This window comes from Ptychodera flava, chromosome 14 (genome assembly GCF_041260155.1).
Source record: "Ptychodera flava strain L36383 chromosome 14, AS_Pfla_20210202, whole genome shotgun sequence".
In the NCBI taxonomy this organism is placed as follows: Eukaryota; Metazoa; Hemichordata; class Enteropneusta; family Ptychoderidae; genus Ptychodera; species Ptychodera flava.
Window position 1 is genome coordinate 14,461,646 of NC_091941.1, and position 20,441 is coordinate 14,482,086.

At 37.8% G+C, this 20,441-nt stretch overlaps 3 protein-coding genes across 4 annotated transcripts in view; 1 reads left to right on the plus strand and 2 right to left on the minus strand.

The window, feature by feature from the left end:
- The window catches only part of LOC139149487 (cytidine and dCMP deaminase domain-containing protein 1-like), a 696,744-nt gene that overhangs the window by 436,344 nt on the left and 239,959 nt on the right, over nucleotides 1-20,441 (minus strand). The window lies entirely within an intron of this gene.
- Nucleotides 960-13,758, minus strand: LOC139149467 (S1 RNA-binding domain-containing protein 1-like). The gene is made up of 18 exons (XM_070721239.1): nucleotides 13,632-13,758; nucleotides 12,139-12,468; nucleotides 11,634-11,751; nucleotides 11,279-11,417; nucleotides 10,685-10,781; nucleotides 9,837-9,969; nucleotides 9,195-9,400; nucleotides 8,770-8,927; nucleotides 8,513-8,606; nucleotides 7,835-7,942; nucleotides 6,958-7,049; nucleotides 6,179-6,261; nucleotides 5,505-5,611; nucleotides 4,827-5,000; nucleotides 3,957-4,139; nucleotides 2,952-3,037; nucleotides 2,237-2,335; nucleotides 960-1,658 (listed from the first exon to the last, which is right to left on the minus strand). The coding sequence occupies exons 2-18, from the start codon at nucleotides 12,372-12,374 to the stop codon at nucleotides 1,384-1,386; spliced, it is 2,388 nt and encodes a 795-aa protein (XP_070577340.1). The 5' UTR covers nucleotides 12,375-12,468; nucleotides 13,632-13,758; the 3' UTR covers nucleotides 960-1,383.
- LOC139149468 (BTB/POZ domain-containing protein 17-like) lies at nucleotides 13,792-19,650 on the plus strand. Of its 2 annotated transcripts, none has more exons than XM_070721241.1 (2): nucleotides 13,792-14,037; nucleotides 16,576-19,650. In XM_070721241.1, the coding sequence occupies exon 2, from the start codon at nucleotides 16,992-16,994 to the stop codon at nucleotides 17,739-17,741; it is 750 nt and encodes a 249-aa protein (XP_070577342.1). In that variant the 5' UTR covers nucleotides 13,792-14,037; nucleotides 16,576-16,991; the 3' UTR covers nucleotides 17,742-19,650. The 2 variants fall into 2 exon arrangements, with proteins under 2 accessions (XP_070577342.1, XP_070577343.1); XM_070721242.1 differs by having other exon boundaries at nucleotides 13,792-14,028.

The window sequence follows — 20,441 nt, forward strand, 5'->3', positions numbered from 1 at the left end:
GAGAAACTATTACAAATGATTTTATTTTTTAAAAATTCATGAACTTGATCAAGTCTAGTACTTTCCAGAAGGCTGCTTTAGTCTGATATACAGTTGTTTAATAAACTTATCTTTATCTTTAAATTTCAAGGACTTTCAAGGACTTAAACAGGAGCACATAGACCCCAACTGTTTGTACAGTGCAGATGAACAAATGAACTGACATAAATTATCTGTCAAAGATGGACTTAACTATTGGACCTGCCATTTCTGAGTAATTCACTTTGTTCAATCTACTCAGCACTATTTCCCCGAAAATGGATTGAAACAATGTGGTTGAACCACACTCAAGCAGTGAAGGGGTCAGTAAACTACCAATGATAATAAGGCATTGTCTTTTTGTCATCATCAGACCGTATATATGCAAGTTTGTCTCACAGTAACCATTAGTACTGATTAACATAGCATGGAATTACCTGCATATGTATCTCTGAGCATTTTGACAACAGTGTTGTAATGAAATGTTGGGATATTTTTTTCTGAAATACAAGACTAGTCTAGCAACACTCTATCTCAGAAACAGAAAACGACTCAAGAAAACAGCTGGGCACTCTGAATTTTAATGACAAATGAAGAAGAAGAACAGTAAAATTTAAGACTACATTTAACAAAATACTGTGATTTTCAATAGCCCCTGGCAGTGAGTATTTTGCCTATTGTGTATCAGGCAATTGACTTGACACATGAACAGGTGTGTACTTTCAATGAACACAATGAACATGCAATGAAAGCTCTTCTAGCTTCAGAGTTGACGATGATGTACAATGAGATATGTATATATATACATAGTGTGTGTGTGTATATATATAATATATATATATATATATATATATATATATATATATATGTATATATGTATGTATATATATATATATATATCTATATATATATATATATATATATATATATATATTATATAGTGATATAGTGTGTGTGTGTGCTGTGATATAGTGTTTTGCATACACATTTTTTAAAACAAAGGAAAAAAAAACTTTCATTTACACATCCATTCCAATCTGGATTTCTTAACATACACTGGCTGGTCCCAATACCTTCCTATCTAACACAAAAACTGAGATACAGAAAGTACTTTATCATTGATTTGATCGATGTAAATATAAAACTAATCTGAAGTTACACTTTGATAGCAGCATTGCAAGGTAACTCATGTGTTGTGCTTCAGGGTTCTTTGAATACAAATCAAATATTACCAATTGTAAAATACCGAGTCCAACCAAATGATGCTGAATGCTTTAACCCCTTGAACCTTGATCCCTTGAACCTTGACCCCTTAGTAAGCTATGACATCATGTGGAGATTTACAGTCAAACAGGCCGGAAAGGGTTAAAGCACACACACAAGTTCAAGTCCTATTCTGCCTTTATTAATGTCCAGGTTGGACACTCTGACCCGTACTTTATCTCCAGGGCCAAGCGGTTGACCATTCTTTAACCTGTGTGTTGGCATTGCACTGGTATGAATAAGTCCATTTTTACCGACTCCAACATCCACAAAGGCACCAAAGTTTGTGAGATTGCAGACCCTACCCGTCAGTAGGGTTCCAACTTGTAGGTCCTCCACTGACATCACCGACTGCCTGAATAGGGGTTTTTCATATTCTGTAAAACGTAAAGAAACAATGCTGATGGCTTTGCAACCACTGATTCAACTCTGGAACAGGTTCAGGGAGTGCAAATACAGCACTCTTGTCTCAATGTGATTTGCTAAACTCAATCAAGGACTCTGGTCTTTTGCTGGAAGATTGCTGTTCTGGGAAATCCAAAATTATGGCTCTTACGATAATGACTGTATTTCAGACTTTGGAGAGTTGTGAGGTGATGTATTATATGTAATACCATTACATTGATGGTGCAAATACAATGATCTGATTGGTCAAAACATGAAAAAACCATGGTATATTCACGATATAGCATGGTTGGTACAGGCGTGACCTCTCGGCAAGAGCAAAAACCCTTTTTTGATGTTCCATGCCAGTATTACAATATACTGTTATGATATAATAGCAATAAATCACACCCAGTGATGGTATAACCACTCGGTTTTGACCAGTCCACTTCATATATGCACTTACTATCGCTCATGCATATATGTCATGAACTGGTCAAAATCTGTTGGTATACCATCGCTGGGTGTGCTTTATTGTTTAAATAATGTATATAGCCACTAGAATCATTACCTGCTCTGATATCATAGTCTGTCGGCTGTTTCAAACCATCGATGATCAGCTGTAAAGTTGGTACGCCAACTTCTAACTCTTCTGCAAGGGCAGTGTGATCTGAGTGGAAAGTTGCAATATTGTCTGTGATGTGACACACTTTTTTTCACAGGTCCGTACATACTGTATGATTGCAAAGAGTTATTTTTCATAAATGCCGTGGATATGAAAATGCAGTTCAATAATTTGATAAACAAGAATTATTAACTTCTGTTTTAAAGTCCATTCTGAAAAAACTGAATTGCTTTTACAAGAGTACCAAAAATCGACTTTCCTTTCACTGAACTTTCCACAAAATCTGGAAATAATTTCAGTGACACTGACACAGTGGACAAAAGATTCCACAGCTTAGTAAACAGTTAATAAATCACTGAATGTTCAAAATTTTGTCCATCCTTGGGTGAGGCAAAGGCGTAACCAATGTCCTCTTGCCGACAGTTACTGGAAATTTTCAAGAATCAATGTACAGATCTTCCTACAAAATCTTGTGCTGTATTTGCGAAATAATTTGATTGATTACACAGTGTTGAGTGAATTATGAATGCTGTTAGAATATGCAAATCAATGGATGAGCCATTATCGATGGAATTTATTGATTGGCCTTATTCGTGCATTATTTACAATCAAGAAGCATGTAATAGTTGACATCAGATAACATTCCTGGACATTCACATACCTATCTGCTGCAGAGTTCTCTCTATGACATTCTTCATCCTTGCTTGGCCAATTTCATCGGCAGTAGCACGCACCTTTTCAAGAAACCTGAGAATGCAAATTTTAGACTTTGTTTTTGCTATCGTATGTCACAAGCTACTAGGATTACTTCTTGTATTGTACAGTCAGACCAGGCTATTCAAAAAAAGCAGGTTGACTGTTATACATTCTGTCAAGTACCGGCTAGTGTGATGCTGTGTACAATACGCTCCTATGAAAGGAACACCTTTTGCATTTAGAACGCTCTTCTTTATGTCCAAATGGTCTTTGGGTTTGACATTTTATAGAATATTTCACTTGTTAATACAACAATTATTATAAGTAATAAAACCGTAAAACCTTTCCATATTTTGGAATCAGGCCTTTTTTCAAATACTGTTTGGATTAGAACTCTTAAATTTTTACAGTGTGCTACACCTATTACAAATACTTTCTGTTGCTGTGGGAAAATAGTTTCTGGTAAATCACTAGTTGAAAATAACACTCTTAAGGTACCGGTAGTATGTACCTCGAAAGTGAAAGACTTAAGCATTTGCTCAAAATTTCCTCAAGGAATTTTTCAACCATTCTTTCAAAATCAAGAATAAATACCAGGGGTCACTGTGCAAATTTTGGTACCTGAGAAACAAATTACCCGAGATTTATCAATATTTGAAATTCAAAATGGCTGCCATCCCTATGTGAACTCTAGTAGAAAATGAAATTTTTGATTTTCGAAAAACTAAGATCATGGAAAGTTTTCTTACACCAAAGCTTTAAAATGAGCCCCCACAAGTGGTAGATCAGAAAAGAATTGTAAAATTTTGAGAGTCAGAATACCTATCCCCAAAGTGCAATCTACCTGAAAGGTCTATGATAATGGCTTCTTTTACATGAGTCAACCTTGATACTGCAGAGCCTTGGGTAAACTATTTTTTCATTGAAAGACTGTCAGGAGAGTACAGCAGTCTTGTACATGGAAACTTACTGTTCTGCAATGGAGTATGACTCTGGATGTATGCATGTCATATCAAGGGGGTTGACTTCAGTTGGGGTTGACGCCTTGGCTTTCTTTGACTTGCTCCCACCCTTGGTTGATCTTGCTTTCCTCTTTTTTCCTCTGCCTGTACTTGCCTCGCTGTCTTCCGTTTCATCTCCAGATCTGTTTTGACTAAAATGATACCATCGTTTGAAATAACTCACATGATAAAAAGTGTAGCTTTTAAGGAGCAAAGAATGTCCCAATATTAGCAAATGTATTTTAATCACTATGAGTATGTGTATCTGTCTTTGATAGTTAGACAATCTAACCCTTGTCACAGAATCTCATGTTGTTAGCTGATATTTCAATGTCAGTCTGCAGCCTTTTCAGCAGGAACGTCCTGAGAACATAAGACTGCAGAAAAATGTATTAATTTTATCATTGGTTGATTTGATTTTACTTACTTTCGTTTTTGCATAACTGCATTGCAACTTAACCCAGTAATTTAACACTATAATTTAACACAAACATGATTTGAACAAACTTGACTGTGGTCACCTCAAGCAACCAACGTAGCAAATTTTAAAGCAATCTCACAAGTGGTTTCAGACAAATTTTTTTTCACCTATAATGGGAAAAATTATATGCAAATTTTTCCACAATACGAACTAATGTGATTTTTGTTCACCCTAGCAACTTGCATACTAAATTTTCAAGCAATGGAACTGCTTCTGAGAAGATGATCAATGTCGATAGACAATGAACAATCCACCTAGTTGATAAATTCTGCTTTATTGACAGTGGAGCTAAAAAGAACTGAATAAAGTTTGAGGACAGTCAAGCATTCTTTGAAAAGATTCCTGTTTGGATATTTACCCTGTAATTCCTATTGAATTGGGATTAATCCTCACAAATCCTGCACACTGTTCAAACGTCTTTGGGCCGAGTCCCTTGACTGTTTTCAGTTGTTCTCTGTTGGTGAACGGTCCGTTTTGGTTTCTCCACTCAATGATCTTTTTAGCTTTGGCCTCACTGATTCCAGCTACCCTCCTGTTGGATTAAAAATCAGTTGGATTTTTATGCATGTAATCTTGAAATTATGATGAAGAGACAAGGATTATGACATACAGTGACACATATGGATGAAGTAAATCTTACTCTCAGTAACATCAGACTATGACATTCACAGAGATAAGAGAAATCTCGAGAGCTGGAACAGTGAGAGTGTGTGTGTGTGTGTGCACAGGTACATCTTTAAACATCCAATCAAGGACAAATGTTCAAAGACCTGACAGAGTTAGAGAGACACTGTTTTATGTCTGATACAGTTCTTATGCATGTAATATCATTAAACAATTCATCACTGTGAGAGCCAAATGATTCTCTGAAATTCCGAAACAATTAGATGGTAGAACAGTTGGAAAAATAAAATGATATTTTCACTGTGTTCAGAAAGTGAAACAGGCAACACGTGAAATGAATGAAAATTCCCCACAGCTCCAATTATTTAATGTTGTCAACTGTATGATCAGAGAAACTAGGTAACATCCTTACCTGAGCAGACTTTCTGTACACACATTAAGATCAACACCAACAAAGCTGACGCACTCTTCAACAACACTGGCAAGTGCTCCTTTCAAATCAATTGTGGACAGATCATGCTATCAGGAAAAATCAGATGTACACTTTGTAGACTTGTGTGAGTAAGCCATATCATACAGAATAGATACAGCAGTGGTAATTATGCACACACAAACGGGCCCTTTGTTGGCCTGACGTTTGAGCTCTTTCAGTGCATTCAATTATTTTTTACAAATCAATTTTCCTTTCTTATGCTCTGTTCCAAAAATGAAAAGTTGGTGGTATCGAGACAGCGATCTCTGGATGTTTCCTACACCCAGTTTGAGCCAGGATTAGGGCAAAAGTTATGAGTAGGTGTCCAGCGGGTAAATGCATGTCCAGGAAAAGGGTGACTTTCCCTGAAGCAAATTGGCAGATTGATAAATTTGACAGTTCCATTACAGTAACTGATAAATGCATGGCTGTTTTCCTAAAGGTGAACTCATGGTGATGGAGGAACTCAGTGTTGTACGACAATACCAAATAAATGACCTGGCACAGCATGACATTTTGTGAAGAAAACCATTCAAGTTGCACTAATCAGTGTAAACAACTGATTTTCAAAAATGCACTGAGTTTATGGGAAATGTTTATGTTGGATTTCTCACCTGATACATTCCGACTCCAAGGTGTTTAGGTTCGATTTTCACCAGTTCATTCAGAGGTTCCTGTAACCGCTTCGCAATGGACACTGCTCATCCATGAGGTACAAATATAACAGTTCTTGAAAATCAGATTGTTTGACAACTATTCCACAAAAATACCCTGACACACCAACTCACTTCACTGTTACTTTGAATACTTGCGTATAGGCTTTCGAATGGTCCAGCTTCACTTAATCACGCCATTGATGCGGGTTACAATGGAATTTACAACAATTTTGGAAGCATGGTTGATTTGATGTATTGATGTCTATACTGACTGCTAGACAAGTGGGTTATTAACCAAAGTTCTGAAAAGGCATTAATTAATGGTCTGTAGGACCACTATGAATCATCTGAATAAATGGAGACGTGCAAGACAACTCAAGTCAGGATGATTAAGGGACTCTGACTGGCTGTATTTTATGCCTTAGTAGCACTTATTAAACATTGTACTGTACATGAAGACTGAAAGAACCATCGCTTGAGGGCGCTCTCTACAGTAAGAAGGGATCATAGAGAGTGCGCTCGACTGACGAATCTTTCAGTCTACTGCAAATGCTCACCAACGAGAAAACATAGACTTATGATATCATATATAATTACTATATTTTGATTTTTAACTTAATTTTGAGAAGATTAAACTAAAACTAGAAACTGAATAACAATGTGGGCATTTTGATCAAACCTTTTTTGTATTTTTTATAGGATTTGAGTTAAAGTCAAAATCTATTATGACCGCTTACCTGCACTTCTTAAATTTGGATCCATGTTGGGCAGTTCACCCTTAGCTTCATCTGACACACTGTATATAGAAGCTCCACATTCATCCACAATGCTGGAAATATCAAGTTCAAAGGTAATGCACTGTTAAAACTCTACAGAGAGGAGTGAATGTTTTTACTTGACTGTGAATATAGCCTCAATGTTTTTGTCAAAGACAAGTATGAAATCACAGAATTGTTCCTGGGATTTTCACAAATAAGATGGATGTTTTTGATGCAATGTTTAATGTCAGCACCGCTTTTCAAGTGAAAAAGTTTGAAAACAAAAAAGTGAAGATGCAAAGATGACATGAAAGTAAACTATACTTAGGAATAGGTACAAGAACTGGCAATTCTTTACCGAGAAGACATTGTGAATAGAGGACTAAGTAGAAAATTTATGACTGAATCAAAACCTGAAAGAATGAAAAGGATAAATAAAAAAGAATAATTGATAGTGATGAGCCGAGATTAGCATGTAATCACCAACAAAGCCTTGCTGTTAGAGGCAACAACAAGGGTATGATTACAATCCTAATTGTGGTAGGGTGTGTAATTTTAGTGTGACTGTGCAGTTTACTATTTTTTTATCCAAATTGATTTGAGAGTTTTGAAGGCATTTTCTCATTTATGAAAACGATTTTATGATTGGTTTCTCATTTGCTGTGGGTGGAAATGAGTGAAAACTTAGTGTAGGACCCAAGTTACTAACAGTAACTGTTCAGGATAGATAGTTTCCATCAAGAGAAAAGTAAAAAGGACAATTCTCAATATCATATGAATGGTTTGCGAAGAAACTAACAAAAAAGCTGATAACTGCTTGACAAAATTGTATTGAGATATAATTCTACGAACTCACCAGTACATGACATTTAAGGGTCTGAAGTGACCAGATTTGATCAAGTTACTGAAATATGCCTCTGTTTCCCTGCATGCTGTTCCATTGCCAATTGCCAGAGTTTCACAGCTGCACAGTAAGAAAGAGTTGAGATGTCTACCATTAAAGGGGGTAAACACATTTGGTTCCCAAATTGCCAGGAGTTTCATATTTACAAGTTGTATACAGAGAAAAAGTTTTGGCGTGCGCACTTGGGGTGATCACTGACCCTAACCAATGCAGAGGATGCAATTTATGTTATGGTGAGATTTTCTGTTTTGAGTTGCTGGTAAGTTCCATGGATAAGCTTTTCTGATGCTTCTTCACCTCATCACTGCTAGAATGTTATTACTATGTAACATTTTCCAAGTAGTAACAGAAATTCAGAACCATAGTTTGTCAGTCTTTTTTCTGTCATGGCAAATAATTTGTGATGAATCAATGCGTCAGTGAAATATGAGATTAAAACTTTCTATTTTGATTTCCTTGATAGCTTAGATGTACAACAAAGAATTCATTAAATACTATGAGAACACCCATGCTTTAAGAGGGAAAAACCTGCTGGCTGAGTGTTTCCTGAAGAAATGTTGTCATCATGCTGCACAAAATATGTACAGTGGGGGGGACCCCCTCCTACTGTCCATGGCCCAGGAAACTCACCTGTGTTGGAGGAGTAGTCTTCGTATGTTTTGAGCTTCAAAGTTGTTTCTATGAGATCCATGTAAATACACAGTACCAGAATATAAGATCTCACCTACAGCAAAATAGTTAAGAATTGCATGTATCTTTAGTTGTAAAAATGAAAAACACCCTTGTTTCATTTTTGCTGAGAGTACCGTACATGCAAATGAAAACACACTTCTTCTGATTTTGTTTGAGTAATTTCAATAGCGCACATTTGATTTGCAAATACTCACCAGTGCTTGAGGTCATTGCCAGCTTACAACCATTTCGAAACCCTGGATCAATACCAAGCACGGTTTTGCCACGTACTGGCGGTGTCAGTAGCAACCGTTTCAAGTTGTGAGAAAAAACATCTATGGCTGACAATTCCGCTTTCTTGGTGAGCTCTGATCTGGAATGACACATCAACAGAGATGCATTTATGTAACAGCGCGGTTGAGAAAGTGAGTAAAATCTAAAGAGGTCCACGAAAAGATTTGTTTCCTTTGGGAACATTTAAAAGATTTGGAATTAATGCACATACAAATTCTGAGTTATTTGCAAACGTCTCGCTACATCAACACTTTTATGAAATATGTTCAAATATCCTAAATTATTTCTGAACTACTTTTTGAAAAGTTGGCTGAATGGATTCTCAGGTAATGTGTCATTATCATACCTGATTTGCCTGACAATAAGTGGCTGTATCAGCCTTACATAGCTATCCTCAATACAAGTCTCGATGGTGGTCTTAGCAAACTGGTCACTAGAGCGTGGTGTCCACTTTCCGGAGCACCACCTTTTGAAAGCCAAGACAATGGCATCTGGTATGGTTACCTTGACAGCAAGGATGTTCAGGTTTTCCCCTCTGTTGATGGCAAGAATCTTAAAGAAGCAAAAGAAAGCAAATCACTTGTTAATTCGAGAATGTAAGTACATGCGTATTACCATATCTGTCATTAACTTCTCCTGAGCTAAGCTACTTGCAGGTGCTGTATACTTATACATGCTTTGTTCAGATCTACTTGTTTCACCCTGTTCAGAGTAACTCTTCATATGATGTCAAAGGTCAAAAGGTAGGGGGTCAGGGTTCAAAGGGTAAAGGTGTAATGGTTGTTGCATTGAAAGTTTTCAAAGGTACCCCTTAGATTAGATTGAAGAGTGAAATATTCCAGATGAGCCGAGAATATAAACACAAATATCTTTCCTATGCCGAGTAAACATATATTGATGGCATGCTTCAAGTTTGATATACATCATATTACATGTATGATAAATAAGGTGCTGATTTGAGCAAACCAAAAACCACTTTTGAACTGACCTGATGTGACTTCACTGTTTTGATAAAAGCTTTGAAATTGTAATATTGTTCAAACTTCAAAGCCATATCTGTATTGTCAACTTTCCCCCTTGTTTTCTGTGTTGACTCAATGGTCACCTTTCCTGAATTGCACCTGCAATGGAAAAAATTCAAGTCAACGTGCATAAATCATTTCATTGAAATGACTGCAGATAGTGATTTATGGACATTTCAATTTCAAGGAATCATATCGGTGTCTCTTTTATCAATGATACGGTCATACTGTATTGATTTTACAGTTAAGAATACTATCCCAGAATATCCTGTCAGTTTCATTTAGATTCTCTAATAGCCCCTTGTTTGCTGAGTGTTCCTATTCTCTGATGTATTCTACTAACCCCAAGCTCATAAACACTGACAGCCTAGCCTAGTGAGCCCAGTTTGGTTGAGCAGACATTACATTGTCTGAAACAGCTTCCTGTGCTGGGTTACACCATAGCCAGTAGTACTGTCTATTGTTGCACCATTATCTTAATATCACTAAGTCTCTTTACTGTCTTAATTTTTGTGTAGTATTGTCACATATCTGGAGTTGAAGCTCTGGCTCATGAGAATGGGCTGCACTGCCTAACGTTTAGGGCACTAGTACAAGCTGAAGGACAAGGCCAAATGAGGAGCTGTGAGCATCTCAGACTACCATCCTGTGATGTGCAGAGCATCACCTCCCCTTTATGTTGTTGGTCCTCGAAGGTTCTGACATTCTTACTGTTGATTATCGTAGGTGCCAATCATGAGTCAGTGAGATTCTTTTGAGATTTTATTTGCCTGCTATACAACAACTGATGCTAATTTTTTTCAATGTCACTCACATTGCTTTCATTTTGTCTCTGGTATCTTTGTCTTTTGAAATGATATCAGCAACGATGTGCTGTATCCCTTTGTTTACGTCTGCTGACGTTGACAATCCTGAAGAAACAACAACATTAATTAGTAATACATTAAAAATCATTATCATTTCACACAAAAACATTACAAGAACATTGTAATGTTCTTGATTTTGTGCATGACTTTTTTATAAAAAGAGAAAATGATGGTATCAAACACAAACAATATGACAAAGATAATTCAAGGTGCAGATTGTTCAGTGATGTGGAATGTGATAGATCTACTTGTCTGCTAACGATGAATGGTGATGACCTGTAACAGACTGAAAAGGTCATGCAATACTGATATGGCTACCTGATACAGTTACAGTCAGACAAAGTTTGACCAGGACAGAAAGGAGACTGATATAGTAGAGACTATAGTAGAGGCTGCCAGGAAATGAATGATACATTCTCACCTCTATAAAACCTTGGTGATGCTTTGCAAAGTCACAGAATGAATTTATTTAAAGATGTACAGGGTGTACATGCTCTTTACCATCTGTACTGTGTTTTACTTATACACTGTGATTACTGTACCTTCTTTCCCATATTGTACATAAGACGAAATCTGCAGTCTGCATGGATTGTTCAAAATAAGCTTTGCTGGTTCCTCAAGTCCAAGTTTTCGGGCTCTCTCTGCCAAAGTAGACTTACTACCAGTCTTGTATGGAGCATACTGTAATTGGCACATGGAAACATTAAAACAACAATGACAAATTCTTTCATACGTCCAAATTATTTCTACTTATGCAATGTTTGGAAGTAATGCAAAGGTTTGTCAGTGGAACAGATTGCATTGAAAAAAATAATTTCAATAATTTATGATATTTGAAGACTTCATTCAAGGTTAATGCCTTCAAAGAAGGAACACGACAGTAAGGCTGCAGCTCACCACATGCTCCAGCTCTTCTATCGATTTAGAACTTCTTATTGTTTCATTCAACAAGTTGTTCATCTTTCCAGCCTTGTCAATCTGTTTTATAACATACGTTGCTTTAGTCTGCACAGTCCTGGGATACAAGGGGAAAACAAACACCATACAAAAAATAAGTCACTTCAAAGTTTTTATACATCCATCAGCCTAACAGCATGGCCTGAAAGCTTCAAGTGAAAGGGTAAAACTGTTTTGGCATTATTCACTTATATGTACAACTGTCTAATTTTGCCCAAAAAGTATTATTTTTGTGTCTATGGAATATAGGGACTTTAGGATAGGCAACACAGTGTATAGATTTAACCCTTTTTATCAAATACTAGTTATTGCCATAATTTATGGGAAGACATGCAGTTTTCAAAATATTTTGGTGGCCTACCTTCATTTTGTTATCACCACAAAGAAAAGTAAACAGTGTCTTGTACAATAGTTCAACATATTGAAACACTGTACCTATACTTACTTCAACTGGTCATATGAATGAATCACCTGTCTAAGTTTATCCACATCCATGTTGTTGGTTTTCTCCTTTCGATATCTGGCAATGAAGGGTATAGTACAGCCATCATCGGCTAGCTGTATAATGTTACCAGCAACCCATCTGTCAATATCTTCTTGTTCAGCTAGAACGCTTTTGGTGTCCCACAGCATCTTCACAGATGATGTGGTGTGTGTCCCTTGGCCTTCTGTCTGTTCCATGATGAGAAAACTCAGGAAAGGTGAGTCATGAAAGGTAACTTCCTTTATCCAGGTATGGGGAAAATGCCAGCAGGGAATGCTCTCTCAATTCAATCTGGAATGGAAGAGTAGGAGGATAACATTAAGATTTACACAAACATAAACATAAACATGATGGAGAAAATGACAGTTGCATAGCAGGCATATCAACGCCGAAGGAGCAGACATTACTGATAGTTGACTTTCACACACACACAACCAAAAATAAACCAACTGGCTGCACTTGAATAATGCCATACTAAGCTTTGGGTTTTTTAATATATTCTCTTGCAATTGGGAATGTGATGATTTTTTTTCAGCAAATCTGATCAATATCCTGAACAGACCTTACACAGATGAATTGTTCATATTCATTCAGCAACATACAATGTAGGAAAGCCTGTACATATTCCCATGCAAACTTGGAGTAAATAGTTTAAGAAATATATTATTAATGTCATAATTATGAAATATTAAATATCAATATTATCAATAAAATAGCATCAGGGTTGAGCCTCTTTTCTGCTCAGCAATGTGATAAAATCAGAACGTGTATGAACAATACTTGACAATGTAGTCTATGGTGCGTCCTATGTAGTGGTGGTATATACCGTGTTCATGGAGATAAAAAGGGGACTACTTCCTCGGTCTGTTCAACATCTCGCGACTAACAACCGGAAAGAAAGTTCTTTTACTCCATTTACATTGCGAGATGTTGTCAGTGAAAGGCGGTCCACATAAAAACAATAAAACGAAAACAAAAACAAACAAAAAACCCCTGTTATACAAAGACTGAACTTATTTGTATCAGCAGAATACGGTTCACAAACAAGGTTCTCCCTCCCCTTGAGAATGGTCCATTCCATGCCCGGGACGTACGTGTGCGGTACATAGCTGCGCATTTTAGCGGGAGTTTCAAATTTGCTATTTAATACTTGAACACGAACCTTCACTCATGATCGCGAATTCAGAGTAACGTCTCTTGTGATTCGGTCAAAGCATGATTGTACTCTGCATGCCAGAAATTTCCAAGGCAAACACATGCATTTCATAAAAAGACCACTCCAACCGTATTATACTAGTATTTGTTATGTTTATTATGGTCGGAGGTGGTCCAAATTCCACTCTGTACAGAAGCGACAGTCACTTCCCGTTCGTTCTGTTGCAGCGAATTCTCTGATCTATTTTCCATGTAACGAATGATCTCCGATATTACCTTGCAGTATTCGGGCTACTTACCGTATCGCAGTGCGATAGCGGGTAGGAGGAGGGACTGTTCCCACGCTTTTGTGCTGAGATTCTGAATGAAGGATCACGAGTTTGAAAAGTCCAACCACAGCACGGGTCATTGAGTCGTGCAGGTCAAAGTTTCTACCAACATCGAGTGAGGGCGCACTGAATATAGAAAGTAAAGCCAAAGCGACGCTACGCGCCAGATAGTGTAACGACCCACAGTCGCCCTCCTCGTCAAAACCTTATCCCAAGCGGATAAGCCAGCTAATATTCTCACTCCAATGCACACTTCTTACCCACTAGAAGACGAGCAATTGTTTTGTTAGTGCGTTCCGGAAGAATTGATGCACCTTTGTACTCCGCCAGGGGAACGCGCTCAACGTCCAGATACGAAGTCAAAACGGTGAGAAAGGTACAATACCCTATATTTCGCTGCCCAACTAGTGTATCTGTACTTGTGTAGGGCTCTGTTGCAAATTACATGACTTGGTTTCCACGCATATTTTTGTTAGAATATGTTTAAAACAATAGAGAGATCATGGACGTGATATTTTTACCTCCATGGTGATGGTTGGATCATACTTAGCCCTACGAGTATGGCGAGAGTGTCTTTGAGTACGCCGCCCCGTAACTCCAACTTGAATTCAGTGGCGTTTTGAGGTGTGCGGCGAAGACAAACCTGGACACTCTTGCCATACCCGTAGGGCTAGATCATACTTTGATCCATGATCAGCACAAAAGTGCAGCATAAGCTACATTCACAAATACAGGGGGAGAGAGGATTTGAAATTTCTGGGGGAAATAGAGGTTTTGAAAGGTTTGCACTGGGTATAGGGGGGTCTGAAATGTTTTGGTTCCCTGACATTTTCAGATTCCAAAGGTTTGTAGGTGAATAATATTCTTATGTCGTCCAATGGCTAAATGGTTATTGTAATTATACAAATTCTGGAATCACTTTAAAGCAGTTCAAGGCTTTTCTTTTGAAGACATCTAAAATGTTTGAATGCACTTTAGGTTAAACCTGGAGTTTGAATGGACCAAGGTACAAGCAAACCCACTTGCACAAACAAACACAGAAATACATATATTTCCATACACGTTGGTAAGTGTTGGTTTGTGTGTACTGCCATCATGTTGGCATACTGAGCATGTAGAACACTGCGGATCCTTTTTATTGTGGAGTAGAAAACCATTGAATTTTCATAAGAAAACCAACACAGAGACCTTATTACAAGGAACAAGTATGCGTAGAGGTACAAGACAAGCAAAATTTTTGGACAACTATCATGCATTGAGAGTTCTATATATATAGTTGTGTATTTTAAAAATTAAGTGGTACAATCCCAGGCCCTGTTGCACACCTGTGGTACAGCATGAATATCCTCACAGCAGTGTATGCAGCTCTGTTTTACATTAATCTTGTAGTTGTACCCTCATTGTTGACATGGACCTGTATGAATATTTGAACACAAAAAAGATGTTGATAAGCTGAATACTGAATATTTCAACCCAAAAGATGTAAAAGCAAGAGATTGAAGTTGATACAAAGAGCAAAAGTACTGAAAAAACTTCTGTTACATCAAAATTGTAGTTAAATTAGTTAAATATTGTTGGCTTTAAATTTTGGCTGTATGACTGTGTGTGAGGGGAGGGGGGACTTGTTGTCCTGATCGCCAGCCAGGGAGAATTTTGGAGGTTCCAAAAACATAGAATGGTCCCTTTTACTAGCCAGCTGACTTTGCTGACAATGTTTGACCACAGGGATTTTTTTCCAAGTGACACTACTGATAATTACTCATTTCAGGCTTTTAGATGTTTATGCCAGGCTTTGTGTATTTGCATAACATAAACGATAGTTATGCAAACACTCAAAGCCTGGTGTGAACGTGAGTGGCAATGCCATATCCATCGGTCCCTGTGGCCTGCCATATCATATAATGAAAGCACCAAGCTTGGCGCTCTTTCCCATGATTCAAAATACATTAAGTAGATGAAGCCCTAAACAGCAACTTCCACCACTATTGTTATCCATTTGTATAAAAAATTGCGTGAGTTATAAATGGCGAAAATTGCTTTTCGGGAATAAGCGACCACAAAACTAGCACATGTGTGAAAAACAGCCTTGGTGAACTTAACCTTTAACAGTAACCACTCCAACTTGGTCGATATTGGATGGGTAATATGCAATGTTATATGCAAAAAATTAAACAAAATTTTTGATAAGTAATTTATGATGTAAGCCTCATAAGTAATGATGATGATAACGCTGCTCCTAATCTTTTATTCTTATTATAATCGCATGGCTCTTTTAAAGGCGGAGCCTCCCTTTAAAAGGGGGCCAACCTATGGCGGCGTTCATTGTGTAAGTGGACACCAAACAGGTAACATGAGGGCACATGCTCCAGAAAATTCCACTTTTTAGTTTTTTCCGACCGCAAAAACGCTGACAGACTGCCAAGCGGTCAGCGCGAAACTGCTGCCGATCGAACTCAGTGGTTATATTCATATTCTAACGTGACTGGAAGACGTTTTTTAAGGAAATTCGAGTGTGGTGGTGGGGAATAAATGACCGTTGGCAATTTGAACCGACCGTCAATCAAACGGTTATATAAGCTCTGTTTACAGGATTAGCAAAAAGTGACAAAAGATTGAAATCAGTTTGTGTAATTAATGTTATAGAAATCAAACATCGTACTGGCCATGTGTTTGACTGGGAGGAGAACTCCACTAATGCGAGAACCAGGGATTGAAAAGTGCGGCTTTAAGGTTCCTTTCCAGTCAGTCTGGAAGACATGAGCTTTGAACCTCGCAATAGAAGATTAACATTATTGTGCCTTTGAAAAGACAGAACATTACATGGTAGTTCATCAAGTCTTCAGTCTATCAGAATTTGAAGTAATCCCCCACACACAGGATTACCCATTCATTTCACTTTGCACTTGTCACACAGAAAATGGCCAGCTCATCTTGTTTCCATCCAGACCACTCAGCGTACACCGCATCTGCTCCTCCTACCACTGACGTGGATGATGATGAAACCTACGGTACCTCTCGCACCGGGGATCCCAACGACTTCCTCGCCCAGATCGGCAACTACTGCAACAACCCGGAGCTGAGTGACCTCATCCTGAAGGTGGGAGAGCAGCGCTACCACGCACACAAGCTGATCCTTGTCAGTAGTAGTGATGTATTCCGCACAATGCTGACCGGCAGCACTTGGCTGAAAGCACAACACAGGAGATAGAATTGGAAGAGGATTACATCTGTGAGCCAGTGTTTCCAGATTTCTTGAAGTTCCTCTACACCAATTGCATTTACATCTCGGATGACATCGTCATCCCACTGAGAACACTGGCGGACAAGTACATGGTGCAGAGGCTTTCAAAGTTATGCATAGATTACATGTGCAACGAACTGAACTGTGACAATGTCATTGGCTGGGACAAGTATGCGACCAAGTTCACACTGACCAGGTTGTCGGAGGAGTGCTTTACCTTCATGCAACAGAACATTGACCTGCTCATAGATTCGAAGAAGTTTCTCAATATGAACATCGACCAGTTTGTCAAGGTCTTGCAGTCGTCGTATGTCCACATACCAGACGAGTACACACTGTTCAAAAGTGTCAAGGATTGGGCATTTGCGTACGACAGGTCTTGTTCATCGGATGACATCAAGTCTAATCTAGGCATCATGCTGCCGCACATACGCTATCCCATGATGACTGGGGAACAGCTCGACACGATCGAGAAGGACGAAGCCATCAATGCCTGCTACCCGGAAATGAAGGATGAAATCAACAGCAGTTACAAATTCCATGCAACCGCTATCACCAACCCCAACTGGTCACTTCGGAAAGTGACACCAAGGCATTACTATCACGGCTACTCATGTAAGTTCACCCTTCCCAACTACTCCAGGAGACACCACGACAACAATCGGTACGTCAAGGTGTTTCCTATTCCTCGAACGGTCCGTCTAGGACACTCACCTGGGATTGGTTTGTGTCTGTCGCCATGGGTGCAGGACGGACAGACTTGGAGTCAGCAACAGAGAGCCGATCTTGGAAGTGTCCAATCCGGGACCAGAACAGGAAGAGAGATCAGTCCCGCCTGATGGCGGTTCTACGGCAAGAGGAATGGAAGTATGTTCAAGAAAGTTCACCACACGACGGCGTTCACAGTGACAGATTACAACTTCCATCACATCAAGATGTTTGGTACGTCCCTGCCATCGCAGTTTATCGTCAAAGATACAGTCACCTTCCATGCTGTGATTACTCCCACAGAGAAAATATACATCAAATGTAGCTAATTGCGATGGAAAACTTTCCATGAAGTTGTGTGGCTCTCTCTGTTTTAGGAAAAAAGCCGTAATTATTTTATCATAGTTATTGATTTTACTATAACAGATACTGTTCAGTCTGTAAAATAAAATGAGAAAAAAGTGAATTGTATGAAGTTATTTGATGTGATTGTGATAGCAGATAATTATGTAAAAACAAGAAATGATCCTCCAATTATAGTATTTCAATCAAATTTTGTAAGTTGTCTTCTAGGTATTGACCTTGTAGCATATACAAGTAAGTAATAGTAGTTAGTTAATGTCAGGGTATTTAAGATGTACGTCAAAAGACAGGCTATAGTATTCTCTTAAATTGTGATGTACACGGTTATTATTATGCATTGCTAACTGGCATGTACTTTCTCAGTGATGTAAATTTTTTTGTTAAATGCAATTTACTCTTTTTCATAGAAAACCTGCAACAGAGGGACTTTTGTGGTTTTATCATTTGAGTAAGAAATTTCTTGTTGTGGTACTTTTTGTTTCAGTGAAATGACGCAATATTTAAAAACTTCCCTGGTATAAGTCCATCTTTGATGTAGAAATTCTCAGGTCAATAACAATTGTTTACCATTTGTAGATAGCGTTTTTTTTCCTGTTTCAAGGATCTGGTTTTTAATGTCACCAATAGTAGTGATGCATTTTAGTAGCATTTTTTTGTCTTTCAAGTTGTGTTTATTTTTAGTGTGATACGTTGTGTTTAGTGTATTTTCAAACATGGGCAATAGTAGTATAGTAAACCCTTGCTCTAATGACCATGCTTGGGGACAGAGAAAACGTTCATAAAACTAAGGTGTACGTTCAAATGAGGGAATTCGAATCCAGACTAGTTTCTCGGGGGACACACTGTACATATGTCATGACCGATAATTCGTACTACTAGCGGTCGTTAGAGCGAGGGTAAATTACTGTAATTGTTGCATGAATTCATGTAAAACTTATTGCCAGGAACTAACAAAGTTGAATTTTTTGACTTTTATAATTAAAACAACAGACAACCACACCAAAAAATTCCTTGCAAAACTATAAAAATTCAGGTGTTGATCTTGTTAAGTGTTCTGCATTTCCTCAAGATAAAACAATCTGTATCAGTCATGTAGACTCTCCACAGTTTGATGCCAAAAACACATTGATATCAATTACGAAATAATTCATTATTGAAGGGCTGGTAATGCTAACATTTGATGATCTTTTTATCTATTTTTGTTTTTAATGTCAACCATAATTTCTTGTTCTGCTCTCCAAAGCATGTTGATATATGCAGTATTCAGCTGGTCAACTCAGTCTGTACATGTATAAATTTTATTGTTAATGTTGACCAGTGAATTCTTGTCTGGAATAGAAGTCAAATGTAAATAATAACAGTGCATTTTACACATAACGGTACACACGCTGTGTTAACAAGCTAAATAGTGGGTATTTCAACATTCTTTTGGGAGAATAATAAGGACCTGCACTTGGTATACAAAAAAACCAATTAACAAATTATCAAAAGTTAGCATTACTGGCCCTGTAATGTGTCATCAAGCATTCATTCTTTTATTGTGATTCCCTAGATCTACAGTATTGCTCAATATGGCATTTTTGTCTACACTGTCATAGAAAGTTGTTTTATCAGTAAAAATCTTATTCAGTGATGCAAGAACTATGACCATAATAAACTAACATTTCTTATGGATTAGCTGAAGTTTTTGGTTCCTTCTGAGGTCATGTAAGTATTCAGCAAAACAAAAGTTGTAGCTTTCTATTTGTATGATTTTGTGAAGCTCTGTGGAACAGAAATGTAGCTCTGGCTCAAAAAGAATGATGCTACGGTAAATGGTACCTTTTCACACATTAGTGGTTGAGCAAATTCAAATCCTTTCTTGTTCAAAGACTTGTTGCTCGAGTTGTGGTAAAACTCAGACAGTAGATATTGTTCTCAACACCGTACCATCCATTTATTTTGTTACCAGGTAACAAAAACAAGTTTGCTCCAAAGGTATGATGCTCCAAGCATGTTTGTTGCCACCTCAACTTTTTCTTGAGGTGCAGCACACAGCAGTGTTAATTTTCAAATGAGCCGGATTACATTTGTGTGAATATTTTGTCTCGCATGGGCTAGTAGTAGACAGCCGTGAAACACTCTCCCATCTCACTGGAAGTAACTTGCATAAAGCTGAGCAGCCAGTACAAAGCACCCTTTACTTTTATAGGGGAACACTGACAAAGAGTGATCATTGACTGTAGACAAACTGAAGTGAATCAAGCTACGTACTGTTCCTAGGTAAATGTCTATTCAATACCGATATGTGCTGCACAGATATATTTAAGGTAGAATGTGCCTCAGCATCAGATGTTTGGACTCAAATTTCAAGTTCTTTTCTGATTTAGCATTTATAGGTGCTCATTATAAAACTCTTTGAAAAAGAAAAATTTTCACCGTCTTAGTTTTCGAAAATCCAAAATTTAAATTTTTGCCATACAGTTAAA

Bases quoted from the DNA above. Each gene is read 5' to 3' on its own strand.
- LOC139149467 (XM_070721239.1), bottom strand. From the start codon at position 12,374: ATGGAACAGACAGAAGGCCAAGGGACACACACCACATCATCTGTGAAG. The intron at 9,970-10,684 runs GTGAGTGACATT...TTTCCATTGCAG, and splicing joins AGAGACAAAATGAAAGCAAT to GTGCAATTCAGGAAAGGTGA. The intron at 5,001-5,504 runs GTAAGGATGTTA...TTAATCCAACAG, and splicing joins TGTACAGAAAGTCTGCTCAG to GAGGGTAGCTGGAATCAGTG.
- LOC139149468 (XM_070721241.1), top strand. From the start codon at position 16,992: ATGGTGCAGAGGCTTTCAAAGTTATGCATAGATTACATGTGCAACGAA.